This window comes from Arvicanthis niloticus, chromosome 6 (genome assembly GCF_011762505.2).
Source record: "Arvicanthis niloticus isolate mArvNil1 chromosome 6, mArvNil1.pat.X, whole genome shotgun sequence".
Taxonomy (NCBI): Eukaryota; Metazoa; Chordata; class Mammalia; order Rodentia; family Muridae; genus Arvicanthis; species Arvicanthis niloticus.
In genome coordinates, this window is record NC_047663.1 from 71120252 (window position 1) to 71140556 (window position 20305).

Genomic DNA, 20305 nt, shown 5'->3' on the forward strand with positions numbered 1-20305 from the left:
AAGGGAGGGCTGGGAGCTGCTCAGCGCTAAGGCTTGCTGAGCGCACCCAAAGCTCTGAGGTCCGATGCTTAACCGGGCAAACAAAAGCAAAAATAAAACGAGGGTCAGGAATAGTTTATCTTGGCCTCAGCTCTTTACATACTCTGTAGGTCATCAGGCCAACCTACACTGTGGTTCCTGTGCACATCTGGCCTTACGTGTTCACCATGGTCTAGTTTAATAGAACTGACTACTTTGGAAACCACAGACTGGTGCTAACACATTTTATTTCTCAGAGCTGTAGAAACACACTTGCCTCTACATTAACTTCTAGTGCTGTTCTTATGGCTACTGAATGGCCACATGTTACTGATTTAAAACAACACAATTTTATTATCTTATGCTTCTGGAGTTCAGAAATCCAAAACAAGTCCTAAGAGGCTAACAGTAAGGTCAGCTCAGCTGTGATCCTCACGAATCTGGGAAGAATCCATTCCCTTCCTTTTCCTAACTTCTAGAAGCTTCCTTCATCCCTGCCCCACAGCACTCCACACAGTGATTACACCTCCTTCTCTGACCAGGACATCCCTGGCTCCGTCTTGTAAGAACACCTCCACTTACACTGGTCACCAGGCCATCCTCCCACCTCCAGATTATTGATGTGTTGCTTTGTTTTTCAGATGGGGTCTCATCAAGGATGGCCTTGAACTTGCTATGTAGTCCAGCCTGGCCTGCTACTTACAGTAATCCTCCTGCTTGGATGTTAAGATCATCAATATAATTGGGTCTGCAAAATTCCTTTTGCCCTGTAAAGTCATACATTTACAGGATTCCAGGGTTAGGATGTAGCTATATCTGAGGAAACATTATTCTGCCCATCACACCCCTAAAGGTTCACTGGTAGATATTTAAAAGTATGATGCTGACAGAAAGAAGCACTGGACCATCAACAGCAAAAAGACTGGATCTTAACAATCAATGACAGAAAATCCAGAGACTCTTGTCAAAGTAGCAGCTAACCCAATGTTGAGTTTATTGTAGCAAAAGTAAGCTTTTTGGTTTGTTTTATAGGAATGTGCCATTACCAGATCACCCTACTATCCTATCTGATACCAAAGGATAAATGCAAAAGGAAAAAGAAGGAGGGGAGAGGTGCAATTACTTCTGAAGTTTTACTTTCCTATGTTAGAACTTAAGGTGGGAGGATACTATAAAACTGTAAAGAGACAGTTAACAGAAATTAAAGTATATATATATATATATATATATATATATATATATATATACACATACACACATATACATATATACATGTATGCATTCATTAGCATATATATGTATGGAAGTATGTGTGTACATACATATATACACATATGTGTACATAGGTATGTATGGGTATATCTGTATATATATGCATGTTTATTCAAGTATGTGTATATACATACATAAGTATACACACATGGGTGTGTGTATATATGCACACAAACACATGCATGTGTGTATTTATGCATGTATATATGTATGCACACATGCATGTGTGTATATTTATATACATGTAACATACATATGTATACATGTTTCTGTTTGGTGCTGGCAAGAAACCCGGGTATTTTCACATACTAGACAAGTGCTCTATCCACTGAGCTTGCTCTCTAGGCCTACACAGTTCTTGAATGTAATCATTGTCCTATAGAGATGAATATAATTTATTGAGAAATTCTAAAGAGGAATTCAATGAATATTGATTTATTCATCAGTATGAAGATCCTGAACAGAGACTGGGTCAGAGTCCTGGTCATACAAAAAGTATCAGTGATTCAAAGTCATCAAGCTTTAGCTAAGCGAATTAAGGTCCCAAGATACCAACAACTGTTTTAGACCCAGACCTAGCCCCAGAACTCATGGGAGACAAAAGTCAATGAGTCTTCCTAGTCCTCAACTGTACTACATATACAGAGAGTCATGGTGGTTCTCACGTGGTTATATACTATATACTATTCACTTCACTAAAGTAAACGTGCCCTTCTTCCATGCTCTTATCAAATTACTAATTCCAAATAAGAAAGGCTACAAATCAAGTGAACACTCATAACTTTCTATTATAATATTTTCTATAATTTTCTATCATGGTGCTTAGACTGCTAGATTTTGAAGCATTTCAGATTTCAGATTTTGGAATTAGAGATGCCTATCAGTAAACACAAATATTGAAAAATGTGACAAAAATCTAAACTCAGAAATACTCTGCTCCTGAGCAGTTGACGTTGCATCTGCACTAAAGCACAGTTTCACTGTTAAGCCCCCACTGTGCACACACTCTTCCATGCAGTACCTTCTCCAAGCCTCCTGAACTGCAATCCCGAGCACCAGGCCCCCAGCTGTCCACACAGGAAAACAGCCGATCTCCCTGATTAGAGTCAGTAGTGGAGTCTCAGTTGAACCCACTGATGATGCTAAGCTCAGTGTCTTCACAGGAAACCAAAACTCTCCTCCCAGAATGCCTGGGAGAGCTCTTTCATTTTCATTTCTCTTGGCCTACCAGCTATAAACATAAAACATGTTTTTATCTTATCACAATATTTTTATTTATTTATTTTGTTTTTTTGAGACAGGGTTTCTCTGTTGAACAGCCCTGGCTGTCCTGGATGTGCTTTGTAGTCCAGGCTGGCCTCGAACTCACAGAGATCACCTGCCTCTGCCTCCCAAGTGCTGGGATTAAAGGCGTGCACCACTATACCCGGAGATCACCAGCAATCACAACTGCTTTTAAAGATAAAAATAATCTTGTTGATTAGCAGTTGGGGGGGAAAGCTTTGTCCAGAAAACTACAGTCTAAAAAGTTTGGGAGGTGCTGACAACAGAGGTCTAGAAAACACGTGAGAAACGTTACCTTTGTCTGGCCAGTGATGTCGCAGCAGCTGACTGTCTTACCATGCAAGAGCCTAAGGTTCAGGGTCAGACTAATGGTTCTGACGTCCTGGGCTGGACACATAGTTGAAGAGAGACACCAAAGAAGAGACGGCCAGCCCAACCCCTCACACAGCATCCCTTCCTGGTTAATCCATGGTGTGATAATGACACTGCCTGGCCTCATCCTGCCAATGAATGGCAAGGCACTGCAATGATGGCGCCTGGAAATGAACAGGAGTGATTGGGAATAAAAGGAGGAGGGGGGAGAAGGTGGCCATGATGAAGAAATGAATAAAACGCCAAACTCTGGTTACACCAATCATTCTCATATCATAATGGCAAGGCAAATGAAAAGATAACAAACAAATAAATCAATAAAGCCAACAACAGAGCAAATGAAAAATTGAGTTTGTATCCTGCACATGACTGTATATAACTATAGCAACGACTGATTTAGTTTAGCTCAAAATCTACAAGAGGGAGTATTTTTTTAATCAGTGCTTCTAAAGTCTTACTCAGTTCCACTTTTTACTAAATGCTTCATCTATGCTATTAGAACAGCTCAGACTTACCAAACAATTCCTTGGGCTCCAGAGCCAATCGGTTTCAATTGCTGGTAACGTTTTAGAACAGTGAAAGTTGAGTCCGCCACTTGCACACTGTAAAACTGGCCATCGCTTTTACTGTCACTCATGATGTAGTGTCATACAGGGTTCCGGAGAGCTAGTACCTTCTTCAGATCCCTGAGGAGAGAAGCAGAGTGAGCTGATGCGCTTACCAAAGTATATACACAGTGGTTCTGGTCTGCTGGGATTTCAGATGGTATGGCAGAATGGCTGATTAGCTTGGCCACACTCTCATTTTAAGCAAAGGGCACATACTCCCCCCTAGAGACATTTCGGTAGTGTAAGACCATGGAAAGATGAAAAGAAGGAATTAAAACAATTTTTTTCTAACATTCATTTTATGCATCTGGGTGCTTTGTCTGCATGTATGTATATGTGTGCCTGAACAATTGTGAGCTGCCATGTGGTTGCTGGGAGTGTAACTCAGGTCCTCTGGGAAAGCAGTCAATGCTTTTAACCTCTCCAGCCCTGAAAAGAAGGGATTTTGAGATGCCCAAAGGCCACATTTTTAAAGGACTGGATTATAATAAAATATCTTGGATCTGGGATGCAGCTCAATAGCCGAGTGCTATTATATTATATTATAATAGCACACACAAGGCAGTGAGTCTGCGTTGAAAACAGGAGTGGGGTTGGGGGTAGAGAAAGAGCCACCTCTGGAGAAAAGAATTCACACATTATTCCCAGCCATGGAGAGACTACTATGTCACTACTGCATCTCATCCACTTCCTTCTTGTGAGATCAGCTTATGTCTAGAAGTCTTGGCCACAGATGGGAGCATTGCTTTGGAATGATTGATTCTAGAATTTCTGGAGATAAGTGGGTTAGTCCTCTAAGTGTATGGATTCAGGCTAAATTGATAAACCACAAAGTGAGAGCCATAAGCCAGAGTCACGGGCTTTGCCAGTATTAGAGGCACTGCTATGAGCTGTGTAACCCACAGATGGGCCTGTTTCATGAAAGTGGCCAGATCTGGCCTTCATTCCCTTTACCCCAAACTCAGCTATATAGCTCATAGTAAAATAATTACCTACACTCTAAGTATATTCACAAATGTGGCTATAAACCAGCAGTCCCAGAAAGCAATTTTCTTCTGATTTGGGCAGCAAGTTGATTTCCAGTTAGGCTTGAGTGTGGAACATCCTCCGTAGCCTCATGTCTGAACACTTGTCCTCAGAAGGTGGTGCTATGGGGAGGTTGTAGAACCTGTAGGAGGTGGGGCTTGGCTGGACAAAGCAGGCTGTGGAAGGACAGCCATGGAGGCTGGTCTAAGAGACCAGCACAAACTGCTTTCTGGTCTGTACAGACTGAGGGGTCCCAACAACAGGTTCCCACTCCTATGAGTGCCACCAGGGTGGACTGTACCCTCATAGACCATGAAATGACTCCTGTCTCCACTAAGCTGCTCTGTCATGCATTCACTCACAGTGGCCAGAGCAGGGAGAAATGTGACTGATATGCTCACCCTATGAAAGTTGGGCGATGTTAACTGAAAAATTAGTGAGCTAATTATTTTGGTCTTTTAAATTAAGAAGCCAAGAACAAAGTTACAGAGGGAAACATTCCACAAGTGATTTTTTTTTCCCTATAGCATCATTATTTCTATAGCTCCACCCTTTCTGTTCCATCATGTGCAATGCTAACTTTCTTCATAATACAAAGATGCCTAGGATTTCCCTTTAACATGAAAATAAGTTAGTAAAGGTTTAAACAAGAGTGTAAGGTCAAACAAGCAATGGAAGCCACATGCTAGGTACAGTTGAACTGCCTAGATTACTGAATGACCTTGCCATGTGACAAAACCATCTTCGTTTCTGGACCAACCCGCCCATGGTGTGACTGCTACAAATCTCAATCTTCTCCGTAACTCCAATCTCTTTGCTATGGCTGCTCACATTCCATAGCTGGACTAGTACAATACCAGGCTAGCTTCCTTGAACTTGGGGATTGGAGCTAATAGACTAGGCTCAAGAATTATTATATAATTTCATCTCAAGATTTAAAATCACTCTAAAATGAAAATAAAGTGATTTTGTTAAGCAATTTTTTAAAAAAGTCAACTAAGAAGCACCTAGACACTCCTTCTGTTATATATGAGCTGATGAGATCAAGATAAAGAGCCCCCCCCCCCCACACACACAACAACCTGAGAAAACATGTAAGTTAGCTACTAATGGATTTATTCAGTTGGAATGACATTTTAAGTACAAGGACCAGCTTGTTTTGCAAGCTGGGAAGTACAAGCATTCCTCAAGCAACCACATTAGCCACACCCCCAAACCTGGATGAACTCTCTGCTATGTCACTGTCATGGTCCAACACAGTGCTCCATCCAAGCCACTTCTACAGTCTTGGCAGCACACTCAGCTGGGGCTATAAAGGCTTTTATAGGTCTGTTTTTTCCCTTGGCCATGAGCTCCTTCTCAAAGAGTAGGGAGATACAGCTGGGCAGGTAACTCTGTGGTAGAGTGCTTGCCTGGCATGAGACCCTGGGTTCATTCCAGAGCGGGTCAGGGGAGCACAAGAGAAAGGAATAGAACAGTATACAGAGACTGTCATAAAGGAAGGCTTCACAGAGGAAGGCCTATCCTCAAATTTGTTCACACTACAGACAAAGACACTTGTGAATATTGGTGAGAACTGTAAGGTGGCCCAATCATACAAGTAATAGCTAATGGTGTACATGCATGTGAATCCTAATACAGCAATTACAGGCCTAGAAATACATGGAGGAGTATGTATGTGTAATATTCAAAGATATCTATACAAGAATGGAACACAGCTAACCAGCAAGACTATAAACAACTCAAAACATAAAGTACAATGAAGCCATTAAACACAATACAGGGACTGTGTGTACTGACTTGGAAAGATATCTAAGATACAAAAAGGAAATAAGCCGGGCAGTGGTGGCGCACGCCTTTAATCCCAGCACTTGGGAGGCAGAGGCAGGCAGATTTCTGAGTTCTGAGTTCGAGGCCAGCCTGGTCTACAGAGTGAGTTCCAGGAAAAAAAAAAAAAAGGAAATAAAGTAATTTGAATTAAAGTTCACATAATAAATGCCAATCCATGTGCATGAAGTATATACACACACTCCAGACAACACACCAGCAAGAACAGAGAAATGAGACGTGAGAAACATTCCCTCTTCCCATTAGAACTTTCTGTTCTGTTTTTAACCTCATATATTTACATTAAAAAACTAAAGATAAAATTTCAATTAGAACGAAATGTTATAAAATGGCCTTGTGACACCTGCAGGGAGGGTGGGTTGAGACAGATGACTGGAGTGAAGAGAACAGCTCAGGTTCTGGGAGACACATTTACAGATTCTCTGAAGTAACCTATGAGGGGTGCACTATCATCCAACAACAAAGGAAGAAGCTGAGGTTTTGGGGCAGTAAGGTGCTGCCCAAATTCCCAGTGCAGCCCAGAACTGAACTGAGGTGTGTCTCACCACAGCATCCTCCTTCCATCTCTAACTACTGTGGGACATAAAGCCATGTGTCTGAGGATTGGTCACCACCAGGCCAGAGCAACACAGGCTTCCCTCATCAGCATACTTTTTCTCTGAGGAAGACTGAGTGATTCACTCAGTTAACCCTTTAATCACACTGAAGTTTCAGAATGCACTATTTAAATGGACTACTGCTATGGCTAAAAGTAGACTCTTAGTCACCCTGTTACAAAACATGCTCCTTACATTTTTCTCAGAAAGTTCTTTGTTGGCCTATGTTAATTCTCGTGAAAACAAAACAAAACAAAAAAACCAGCTTATAATTTAACTGCCCCCATACTAGGGACTGAGCTGAAGAACTTTCACATGCTAGGCAATCGCTCTACCACTAGGTGACATCCCTCTCAACAATTTCCTGATCTGATGATGTTCCATTGTAGTTAGGGAAACATATTTAAGAACCTTGGAGCAAAGCCGGGCGACGGTAGCGCACGCCTTTAATCCCAGCACTTGGGAGGCAGAGGCAGGCGGATTTCTGAGTTCAAGGCCAGCCTGATCTACAGAGTGAGTTCCAGGACAGCCAAGACTATACAGAGAAACCCTGTCTTGAAAAACCAAAAAAAAAAAAAAAAAAGAACCTTGGAGCAGCCTTGCAGGGCCTCCCTTCTGCATTTTTGTATGTACTCAATACAGGACCTGGTACTCACCTCCACACTTAAAGCCTGGCAGACTGTTTTCTGCTAGCGCTCTTTTCAGGTGCTAAGCCCCTTAGCTGAGAGCTATCTGCCCACATAAGGATTGGCCACAGATGCTCAGAACAGCTTTGATACAGATCAAAACTAGAAACAGCACAAATGTCCGTGGCTACACATGTAGACTATGGAATATTAGTCAGCACTGAAAAAAGCCACAGCACTGATTTAGAGGGTCTCAAATGCACTATACCAATCAGCCACAGCACTGACTTGGTAGCTCTCCATATTCAAGTTTTTAAATTCAACCAACCATAGATGAAAAATATTTAGTAAGAGTAACTGTTCTAAGGAGTAGTTAGGTAGACGCATGAAATTCTATGTTCAACTGCATACAGTATAGCTGCAAATTCCATTAATGTACGCACACTTCACATAGCTAGAATATAGTTGAAGGTTTTTATGACAGGAGATGATAGGTACTCACTGATCCAGATGCAATCTGACCTAACTTAAACACCACATGTATCAAAATATCACAGAGTACCCCATTAACAGGCATAATTTTTATGTTTTCATGTATCAATTAAAATCATTATAAATCAAAAGTGACTTTTGGGGGAAGTTCTATCTGTATTGAACATGTACATTTTTCTTGTCATTTCCCACAAGCCATGTAATACAATAGTTTCTTATTATTTGCTTTGTATTGTAAGTGCCCTAGAGATGGTGGAAGGCATATGAGAGAATGCACACTCATACTGCACTGTTTTATATGACTCAAACACCCATAGACTCGGGCACCCATCTTGGAGTTCTAGATCCAATCCCCTGAGAATGCTGGGAGATAGCTGAACTTACTGAAGTGACCCCTGAAAGGTCACTCCATAATACAGGCCCATAGGAGTTCTTCAAATGAGAAAGTTATAGAACAGAACAGATTTTAGTTACCAGGGATTATGCTTGGTGGAGTCTGGTGAGTTAGGCAGCTACAAAGGGGCATTACGGGAGACCTTGGGGATGCTAAGAAGTTTCTGTACCCTGTGGTGGCAGTGGTGCTTCAGGAATCTGCACATGACAAAATGATACTGAATTGTACATACACTGTAGCAATGCCAAATTTCCTGTTATGATTCCGTCCTGGAGTTATATAAATACACAACTGATGGAGAAAACTGCGTAAAAAGTAGGTGGGATTTTGCAGCTTCTTGAAGATCTATAATTGTTCCACAATAAGAAATTTTAAAAATCTCGTAAAAATACACAGCAATTCCATCCGTTTCCTGTCTGAATGCTTTTGACAGTGACTTTGAGAGCTTGATTCAAGTCCTTAGCACAAGGGCAGACAGCAAGCCCTCTGGCTCTCTCTTGAATACCAGACACACCTGCAGGCCTCTGCTCAGCAGCTCCATCTGCCTTAGCTGACTTCCCTGTCCCTTCTACTCTTCTGGCCAGCATTCACCCTCCTTCAAAACCTAGTTCAAGGACCTACTTTTCAAGCAAGGTTCCCTACTAGACCTATCCTGTTAAACAGCACCAAACCCTCCCTTGTGTAGAAAGCTTTCCTCCAAGCTCCTCAGTGGTAGAGGCTGTACCTGGCTAATTTCTGAACCCTGGTACATTATTTATTCTAAGCACTGTCAGTTTAAAGCAAAGCTTATCAAAGGATAAACGTGGAAAGGCAGTGTGGAGCAGGTTAAGGTCAGGTCTCAAGTCAGTCTCCCTGTGGACCAGTTACTTATCCAATGCCAAGCAACTTCCCTCATCTGTAAAACAAAGATGAGCATAGAACTTCAGGATGCCTCTAGATGTGAGTCCAGCTCAGCTGAGAAGGCACTATGACTAGAGTCCACCCCCAGTCTCAGAGGGTGTCATCTAGATTCACCTAGCACATCTCAGGAAACCGAAAACTATTACACTGCAGAGATGGCATCTGTAAAAGCCAACCATGGAGGTACTACAGAACCACCAGCTGCTTCCACACGTGAACTACAAGGAAAACAGAAGAGAAGCAGGAAATGCAACAAACTAAAGAGATTTTGCTGCGTGTGGTGCCTTCTGACTATAATTCTAGCACATGGGAAGCTGAGACAAGAGGATTGCCATAGATTTGAGGCCAGCCTGGGCTACATAGTGAGTGTGAGGTCATATCTGAAAGAAGAAACAAACAAATGAACAACCCCAAAACAATAAACACCAATAATAATAACAATAATAATAATAAAAACCAATAGAGAGAACTGAAAAGACATCAACCAATAATCACAACAAAAACTTGGCTCTACTTTCAAATGATTACGGAAACTGTAAGATACACCAGACACCTAGAAATTTGAGTTTTGACTGGTTACTTGATGCTATGAAGGAATTACTGCTTTTAAAAGTTTAAGAGAACCCCTGTCTTTTAGGGAAATAGACTAAAAAGTTCACGGACAGAGTGATGGATGTTGAGGATCTGTTTCAACACAGTGTGAAGAGAGTTTATGCACTCTGCAATCAGGGATGAAATGAGTCTGCTTAGAGTTAAAACTTGTAGACACTGATACTAGGGTGTTTATTTTTTAACAAATTTAAAAGTCCCCATCACAAACAACTAACAGACTGGTGTTGAATTCACACAGAGGCCAAGTATAAACCATTAATAATTATTTTTTTAATAAAATTACCACCTTCCTAGCCAGGTATGAAAGATAACTTTCTTTTTAGACAAAAATAGCAGCCCTACTGACAAATTAGTCATTTTCTTTTAAAATCAGATTTTTGTTTTATCTTATATATAATGTTTTTAAAAATTGATTCTCTCATTAATAATTACTTTGGCATTTTTCTTTGTACAGAAGGTTAAGACTTTATTTTCATTTGGAACTAACAAATTCAAGTATACCCTTGACCATTTATTTAAAGGATAGAGCAAAGTATCTGTTAACAAGTAATTATAAAGTCCTGAGACCCTGAAAATTAAAACCTCAGGAAAACCAAAGCTCTCCAGAGATTATGCCCCAAAAACGACAATTATTTTTAACTATGTAGGACTCTTCTGAAAGGGAAGAGAGAAACATTTATAGATTGGCTATTGTTCTTCCAGAACAAATCGAAAGCCAAACACAAATAGAGCTGAGAACCTTAGATCAAGGGCAATCTGGGTTCAGGTTCTCACTGGCTGCCTGCCCTGAAGCAGACTGCTGAAGCACTGAGCCTCCATTTCTTCCTCTGTGGAAGCCAGCGTGCCAGCCACGCTCAAACGAGTGCCTGGCTGGTATCTGGGCGAGCAGGGCCTAGCTCCTCTGGCCTGGGGCTACTGTTCCCGCTCCTCGATGCTTCTCCCTCCCACACTGCCTGCTCAGGAGGTCAGCACTGCTGCATCAGGTCTGCATTTGGCTTGGCACCAAATAGCTAGTTTTAATTAGCTATTGCCAACATTGAGTATCAGAGTTCATATACAAACTTGGAATCCTGGCTTTTACAAAAATTGCTGAACGAAGTTCTGGAGCTCCCGGGTCTCTAGCAGTCCAGAGCCCACACTTGCCCTGGAGGGCTGATTCTTGACTCCAGGCTGAGCAAAGTTCCTTGTTGCTCCTGCCCTTTCACTTTCTGTGTCTGTCCCAGCTCAAGGCCCTCCAGCACCCACACCCCACACTCTCCATTTCTAGGGCACAGACCCTTCACTACAGCTGGTGTCATATCCTGCCCTAGAACTGTGTGCTTGCCAGTCTGCTCTATGGGGCTCCTGGACTCTCTGGGGGAAGGTACCCTGTTGCTATCTCCTTTGTGTCCCTGGAGCCCAGCAGAAAGCATGACCTAGATAATACAGAATTCAGTAGATAACTCCTGAGTGTGTGTAATTGGAAGGAAGCTCGAGCAAAACTCTTCCAAAATGTAATTTTTTTAATCACAAATTGTTCTGATGGCTACTAGAAAGAGATTAAAAACATGAAAATATTTCACAAAATGAGAATAAGAGTCTGTTTGCTTACAAGTTTCACAAATTAAAAGTCACCGACAAACCGGACAAAACAGAGATAATAATAGGCAGGGATGGTCTTACTGCTCATTCACTGATCTGACTCTACAGACGAGAGTCAATATACCAGACAACTACCTGTATTCGCAATGCTATACAAAAAAAACAGGGTAACAAATCAGATAGCATTCAAACCAGAGTAGATACTGGAAGGAAAATTAAAGAAACTGATGAACGAGAATGACTAAGCGAGGGAAAAGGGTGGTCAAGTAGGCCTTGCCAATAATAAGACACTGAACCACAAGAGGAAGCGATGTGAGAGAGACAGCAGGGTGAAAATCTTATAGACAACTCGGAACATGGAAAATTCAAAGTGCAAAGGTACTGAGGTAAATAAATGACTGTGGCCTGCCCAAGGCAAGTGAGGTGAGTAGGATAGGGGAGCAGAGATCTGCTTCTGTTAGGAGGGGAGGGAGTGGCAGAGGAGGTGGGCAGGGCCCATTCTGGCATCGCTGGGCACTGAAGATGAATGACAAGGCGGGGGAGGGGGAGCAGAAGTGGGGGAGGACTCTAAGCGGATGAGGGAGAGTTCCTACGACACTCACACCAGCAAGTGAGCATTTATTTACCCACTCAGATGCCCTCAAATGTGCGCCTTAGGCTTCTCTGCCCTAGCGCTTTGAGACAGTTACACTGCCCGATAACAACCCCGACCAAACCTTAGACATTCTACCACTACTCCCGAGGGGAAAGCAGAGGGCCAGTGAGGGTCAGAGTCACCGCCAAGGTCGCAGGGACCAGAGCTCAGGCTCCAGGGCAAGCAGCGGGGTGCAGCAGCGTGCCTCACAGCTGGAGGGAAGGCGCCCACAGACCCCTTAGGGCAGGTCTGCTGGGGCCTGGCCAGACAGAGGGCCTGCAGCCCTGGACTGCACACGCCAGGCGGGAGAGAACGACGGCGGAACCGTGGATAGCCGGGCAGTTCCGAGCAGTCCACCCCCTGCGCCCTACACCCCAGGCCCTGCGCAGCCCGAGCAGCCCCGCCAGGCCTAGCTGCCCGCCCGGCTCACCTCGGCTCCGCGCCGCCGCGCCGGAGGCAGAGGGAGGGCACGCTGGCGGCGATGCGTTCTGGCGGCTCCTAGCTCCACGACCCGGACCCGGTCGCCCCGCCCCGTTCTGCTCCGCCCCGTCGCCGCCGCAGTGGGTGTGAGGGGCGCGGGGCGCTGCGACCCTTCCGGTCCGGCTCCCTTCTGCTCCGCTGCTGCTGCCACCGCCGCCGCGGCGGCGCTCAGGCTGACGGATTCTCGGGCCAGCCAATCAGAACAAGGATATCCAGGCAGGCGGGGCCAATCGAGACTGGGGGTGGGCCAAGGCTGGGCAGTACGGGCGTGGCTGAAGGCTTGGTGTGGGCGGGGCCAGTGGCGAGCTCTGGATACCCTAGTGCAGAGTGGCGCCCCCTAGGCGGCTCCCCGCCTGTCCGTCTGCTTGCTGTAAGCGCATCCGCCAGTATGCGCAGAAGGCTAGGGATCCAGGTTAAATTAGGACCTTCTAATCCGGCCCTCCAGGGCCAGGGGACTCGCATGCGCCGGAGAGGGTGGGCCAAGGGGAGCCAGAGCCGGGGAGGGGCGAGACGTGACTTTGCTACAGTGAAGGAGCCGTAATCAGTCCTCGGTTGCAGCAGGTTCAAGTGGAGAGGCAGCCTGGAAAAGGACTAGAAACAACCTGGTTAGACAGACCTTGGCAGGATCAAGGACTTGGAGCCTGGGAACCTGGAGTATAACGGCCCGGGAGGAGGAGGAAGGACAAGCCGTGGGGCCTTGGGGTTTGTTGCTCACTAGGGCGGATGCGCTGCGCATGCCACTGAATGGGCTGATAACAGGGGTGCGGATGTCCAGAGGGTGGGGATTGGGGAGACGGTGACCATGACCCTGGTGAGTCAGTGATGGGGGTATGGACTAAAGAGGACTCTTGTAAGGGACAAGTTTCTGCTTTGGTGTAGAGGGGTGAAGAGGGCGTTCAATGCTGAAGGGCTTCTAGACAGCGGCCTTTGACACTGCTGCTTTTGTTGATGCTCCTGCAGCCCTCTGTCTCTCAAATGTGTTCCAGAAGGTCTGAGGTGAATAAGATGTTTGGAAAGCACAGAATCTGGAGTTCTGACTACTCTGTGCTTTGATAGAAAGGCTGCAAATGAGACAGGGAAGTTGAACACACTGGGGGAAAGCTATAAACAGGTTAGGCTGAGGACTGACCTATAAGGGATTGGAAAAATGGAGACAGTAGTTGACGAGTGGTGACTATGGTGATAGAGCTGTAGTCATAGGATGCCAAGGAGTAGCCAGAGAGAAGGATTCTGCATATAGGAAGATCAAGAGAATAGGAGGCACCATGAGTCTCCGCAGAATTTGAAGAGAGTTGTGACTCCGGTTTCAAGCACTGAGCCAGGGTGGTGGAGGCACAAAGGAACAGTGGGATAGAGAAGAGGATCCAGACAATCACGGTGTCTCTTACTCTGCTTTCATATTGTTGTGACAAGGCACGATGACCAGAAAGCACTTTGGGGAGGAAAGGGTTTATTTTGGCTTACAGCTCGCATGTCACACTCCATCACTGAAGGAAGTAGGAAACTCAAGGCAGGAACCTGCAGGCAGGAACAGAAGCAGAGGCGGTGGAGGAACGCAGTTTACTAGGTCAGGGATGGAACTGCCTCCAGTGTGCTAGGCCCTCCACATCAATCACTAGTGAAGAAAATGCCCCCACAAACTTTTCTACAGGCCAATCTTACGGAGGCATTGTCTGTCTCATTTAAGATCCTCTCTTCCCAGGTAGGACTAGGTCAAGTTAACAAAGCCCAACCAGCTGAGTCCTCCTTTGGCTACCCCCATGTTGGCCACTAGAGGGAGTATGGTTTATTCCTGCTTAAAATTCTCTTAGCTCCTGAGTGTGCTGGATTGAGAAAGGTTCTTTTTGTGAGCGTCTTTCCACACCCGCCCTCACCTCAGCTCTCCCCATCACTGTTTCAGGACCACCAAAGAAAACAGAGCCAGCAACTGACATTATTAAAAACCAGTACAGCCTGGTTGTCACTGTTGTAGTTCCCCTGAAGAACACTAATGAGTGTTTCCCCTCAGATTAGAATGAACCTCCAATTCCTAGAGGGTTTCATAGCCAACCCAATGCAAAGTAAATAACCACAAATCATCATGGGTATGTTTACCCGGTAAGTTTTCCATTCAGAATCTGTTCATTCTACAGACAATGCTCTTTGTTCTGATTTATTTTTACAAAATAATGGTGGGCATACAGGGGCAGAGCTGAAGTGACATGACTGATGGGGGGTGGGGTGTGTGGAATGATGGGGGTCCATGCTTTGAATGAATACAAAGAATCCTGGCCAAAGCCTCTAAGTGCAAAGATCCTACCAAAAGTGTGTTGTGGGCTCCATACATGAACACTGATGCCTGGTCACCCTGACTGGGCAGGGAGAAACAGTAGAGGGAAAACTCTTGGCAGAAGGAAGTTCTTACTGAGGCTGAAAAGCATAGAAAAAGTGCTGGGTCTGAAACTCTGAAACACACTTGGGCCAAGTGCTCAGAAGGGAGAGGAACATGTGTCCTGTGTCCATAGAACCACAGCCAACTGTACTGGCAGGAGACGTATATAAGGAGATTGGAGTCATGCAGTCCTTGGGGATGGAGTGGCTTTGGTGACCATGGACTGATGGGCACACAGGCTGCCTGTGTTCACAGCTATGCCTTATTTAGCCAAATGGGTAAATGGTTGTTTTTTTTTTTTTTTTTTTTTTTTTTTTTTTTTTTTTTTTTTTTGTCACCTCTTCATCATTTAAAATTGAAAGGGATTCCAAAACAAAAGCAAAACTGGCAAAGCTCCATGGTTGGGTTCTCCTCATAAAGGGCAGTGGTCATGGGGAACTGGGTGGAGGACGCTCCTTCAGGTGAGGCCCCAGGTTGTCTTCACCTTATTCTTCCTGTGGCCCACAGCTAGCAGCAGCTTCACCCTTACCTATCTGCCTTCGCAGCACGATAGGTTGGAAATCTAGCTATGGAGGCAGAGGGTGGCGGTTAAGGGTGGTAAGCAAGGAGCTGAGTGGTATGATTCAATGTGTATTTTAGAAAGCTCGCTAAGGCTTGTAAGATTTGAAGAACGGCGGGCTTAAGGCCACAAGACCAGTTGAGAGCTACAGCAAAGGCCATTTTGAGAAACTGAAGCCTGGGTTGGGGCTATGGTAGCAGGTGCCAAGAGGAAGGAATTGATTTTAAAAATTGCTTCAAGACTTAAGGGGAATATAAATCAGTCTACAATGAACTATCACTACATAGCCACTAGGAGTCATGCAGTAAAATTTAATATCAAGTGTTGGTGGTGACATGAAGCAGTTAGAACACTTAGGCCCTGCTGGTGGGAAGGCAAAATGATATAATATTTTTGCAAAATAGTACAGCAATTTTGGATTGAACTGAAATTCCACTGTACATAACATCCAAGCAACAGAAGGCATGTGTTCTGGGCTTGGGGTGCCGGGATAATGAGGATTTGTCAGAGGCCTGCTTTTATGCAAGCTCTGGGCTGACAGAGTTTTTTGGCCTATGTTCCAATCTAATTCTACTTATCAGCAATGCTCCCTTGGGCAAGGGATTAGCTCCTCCATGCCTAATTCTGTGGTAAAGACAGCAATTATGGCCTGTTGGGGATTCTGTGACGGGATAGAGGCCCCAGACTGCTTCTCATGCTGCCTCCCTCTGGCTCCCTGTCCTCAGTTCCTACTCTCCTCAAATATTTCTTCTCTTCTTCCCTACTGCTACCACTGCTGAGAAATCTAACTGAAGAATCAACTGTGTTCTGTAGAGGGAAAAAACTGCACATAAACCAATGGGGACAGGTATTGTCTGTCTGTCTGTCTGTCTGTCTCTCTCTCTCTCTCTCTCTGTGTGTGTGTGTGTGTGTGTGTGTGTTTACACAAAATACCAGAGGCAAGGTACTTTATAAAGAAAGCCAGGATCAGAAACTTTAACTCAGTGGTAAGAGCACTTACCTACCGTAATGTTTTGTTGTTGTTGTTGTTGTTGTTTTGTTTTGTTGGGTTTGGGGGGGGGGGTTGGTTTTTCGAGACAGGGTTTCTCTGCATAGCCCTGGCTGTCCTGGAACTCACTCTGTAGACCAGGCTGGCCTCGAACTCAGAAATCCACCTGCCTCTGCCTCCCAAGTGCTGGGATTAAAGGCGTGCGCCACCACCGCCCGGCGTAATGGTTCATTTTTATCATGAATTTAATTAGATTGAGAACTGAGTGGGAAATTGGTAAGATGAACATCCAGATGTGTCTTTGGGACTATTGCCAAAGACTAGCTAAGGGAAGAACACCCACCCTGATTGTGCATCATACTAAATAGGTTGGGGCCCCATGGAGTAAAAGACAAAAGGCAGAGTAAGATGCAGTGTGGGTGTTCCCTCTCTCTGCTTCCTAGCTGTTGTGATGGGCACTGCTCTGCTCCTCCCTGTCTGTCCTCCCTGCCAGGATGGACTGAGTCTCTGAAACCACATGCAGAGGGAACTCTGTCTTCGTTTGTTCCAGTCGGCTCCTTTACCACAATGAGAAGAAGGAGCAGCTCATAGCAGGTGAGAAGCTCTGGTGTAGCCCCCCAGGACCATAAGACAAAACTGAACTAGAAACCTCTACAACAGCAATTAAAAAGGAAGAAAGGGAGAGATGCGTGATAACTAAAAGAAGACCAGAGTTCACTCCCCCAGACCTCCATTTTAAAAGCTAGGCATGTGCTCCTAATCTTAGACCTAAGGAGACAAAGACAGCCAGATTCCCAGGGCTCGGTGGCTAGCCAGTCTACCTTAATTGTGACCCTGAGGTCCCAGCAAAAGACCTTGTCTCAAAAATGCAAAATGGATGGCATCTGAAGAAGAATGACAATGTTAACCTCTGGTTGGTGACTACATGTGCACATGTGTGCGTGCGTGCACGCATGTACACACACACACAAGCTACACAAACAAACACATACACAAACACACATACACAAACACACACACAAACACACACACAAGCTACACAAATATGCACATACACAAACACACACACATGCACATGCATACAAACTCTCTCTCTCACACACACACACACACATGCACGCATGCACTCACGCATGTGCACACACACAAAGAGGTTTGTTTTGGCATGTGGTTGGAAGTACAGAGTTGAAAGGCCTTATCTAGTTATGACTTTCTTGCTGGCAAGGGCTCTGGGCAGTTGAGGGTATCATATTGTATGATACAGAGTCTGTGAACTCTGTATATGTGTGTATATCTGGTCTTTTCCCTCATAAAACTACCAGAAGCCTACCCTAATCCTAATGACCTTATCTGATTCTAATATTTCCTTAAGGCCTCACCTCTAAACACCACAACTGAAATAACTTTTTACCTCTTCATACCTCACGGTAGCCCTGGGGCCATCACATCAGACCCACAGCAGGACACATGCTGGGAAGTCCTGGTGCTGTTACTGGTGATGAAAGGAAGGGTGGAGCCAACTTCAGGGACCAGCTGCTCAGGAGCCAGGGCTGGAGAAGTCAGAGGTTCACTCTTCGTCACATCCTGCTCTTCTCTGGGTCAGCATCTCTCTCTCTCTCTCTCTCTCTCTCTCTCTCTCTCTCTCTCTCTCTCTCTCTCTCTCTCACCTTGAGATGCCTGCCACTCTTGCTCTGTGCAGATGCTCCAGCTTTCAAGAACAAGGACCCGATGTCTTAAAAACTCCAAGTAAAAGACTCAGTGACAAGCCATTCTTATAGCTTCTACACACATGCCAGTGAACTGCGTTAGACCTGGGCTCACATAATACCACCAGAAGAGAATGGGCTAAACTGGCTGGAAGCAGTGGTAGTCAAGGGACATATTCTCTAAAATCTGGAGATGGTAGTCAAGGGACATATTCTCTGATATCTGGAGGGTGTAGCAGTGACATGGAGGCATGGCTGAGGGGGCTTGTGCTGAGTGGAGGCAGATAATTGGGACTGTATAAGTGGAAACTGAATGTTGTGGCCCTCAGAGCTCTTTCTATAGGCATCTTCCAGAGTGCCAGCCGCTTGCTGGGCCTTGATTCCAAGCCTAAAGACCAGAGAGGTTTTTTGAAAGTCTGTTAATCTCTACCAGGACAGTGACACTGTGACACTTCATGTCACCAAGGGTTTTCTAGTAGTGAATGGCCATGTTAACAGATACATACACAGAACTTCTGATAGACCTACCTTGAACCATAAGACAGTCCAAGGTCATATGGAAGAAGATTAATACAGTCAAACGGAAAACTGAGTCTTACCACACACAGAGACTAAGCAGAAGATAAATTCCAAAAGAAAAAAAAAATATTTTTGGCTTTAGAGGGACTGAAAATATATCACACCCTTGAGACAAGAGCCAGCCATTCAGAAACTATTCTGAACATTCATATGTGACCTTGGTCTCAGGTGAGGTGGCCTACAGGTAAATCACGTCCCAGTAGCTGAAAGACAGAGCTCAGATCTTTGTTTCTAAGACTAGTCTTTGTATTCTCTGAGAGAAGGAACCAGGACTCACTAGAGATCCAGTAAATCAGGGCTGGTCAGGAAATGTACAAGGTGGATCTGGAGTTTACTGTGGTACGAATCAGGAAGTACTTGCAAGATACACAGACAGACCCAGAATGATGGGGGTGTGTCAGAAATGCAGAGGCCAACGCAAACATCTCCCAGCAGCCTTAGCTAGACTCTCAGCATCTGCCCTTGGCAGAGGGCAAAATCTGGCACTGACTGCCTCAGGTAGGTTAATCTCAGACCAACGTTAACATGAACAGTTTAACACCGACATGACTCATGATGTTAGTGGTTTATGTCCTTTAAGAGAGGTGATGAGAATGTTTCTCTTCCTTGCCCAGGGCCATAAACCGATGCTAACCATGAGGAAAACATCAGACAAAACCAACTAGTGGGCGTTCTACAAAATCCCTACCTGTGCTCCTTGCTACTTAGACATGAACTCCTAGTGGATAGGTTGGTTGTAGATAGGGTAGTAGAGACGGTTAGGGAGAGAAGATTGAACAAATATCCTAACTAATTGAACTAAAAGCAAGACTGATGATAGGAGAGTGGTGCTTAGACTCATGCCATCAAAGAGCTTCAAGCTCAGATGCAGGCATTTTAGTTCAGAGAGGCCAGAGGAGAGGAAGCAGATCTCTGTAACAAAGTAATTCAAGATTCCTCAGAACTCTGGGGCTGCAGAGATGGCTCAGTGGTTAAGAGCACTGAATGCTCTTCCAGAGGATTTGGGGTTGATTCCCTATGCCCACATACATAACTGCCTTTAACTCCGTTTACAGGGGATCTGACACCCTCTTCTGGCCATCACAGGCACTAACCAGGTACGCAAGAGGTATGCATATATACATGTGTGCATACACCTAAAATAAAGCACTCTCCCAAATTTAAAGGATGTGCATATCTTGACTGAGGTTAACATTTAACAAAGAAACTCAAGGCTATATAACGCTGCAGTTTTTGAGGACACCAGAAGCCAAAACAGAACACAAAGGGAAAGTCACCAACAAAGACATATCAGGAAGGGTTTGGACTCAATAACAACACAAGGAACAAGAGGATGGAAAATTCTAATTTGCTTTTCTG

At 44.7% G+C, this 20305-nt stretch overlaps 1 protein-coding gene across 9 annotated transcripts in view; it reads right to left on the bottom strand.

The window, feature by feature from the left end:
- Mapk9 (mitogen-activated protein kinase 9) overlaps positions 1-12920 on the bottom strand; it is a 43891-nt gene extending 30971 nt beyond the window's left edge. For 3 of the 9 annotated variants that reach the window (XR_013111313.1, XM_034504424.2, XM_076936925.1), the window contains exons 1-2: positions 12694-12920; positions 3462-3632 (exon numbers count right to left, since the gene is read on the bottom strand). Coding sequence is in view for 8 of the 9 variants with exons in the window: in XM_034504424.2 (XP_034360315.1) it covers positions 3462-3583 (122 nt within the window). In the remaining variant the exon portion in view is untranslated. Of the gene's footprint in view, positions 1-2869; positions 3111-3461; positions 3633-12693 lie in introns of those variants that run through there. The other 6 variants (XM_034504420.2, XM_076936924.1, XM_034504418.1 and 3 more) reach the window with 3 other exon arrangements.
- Between the last annotated feature and the right edge of the window lie 7385 nt (positions 12921-20305).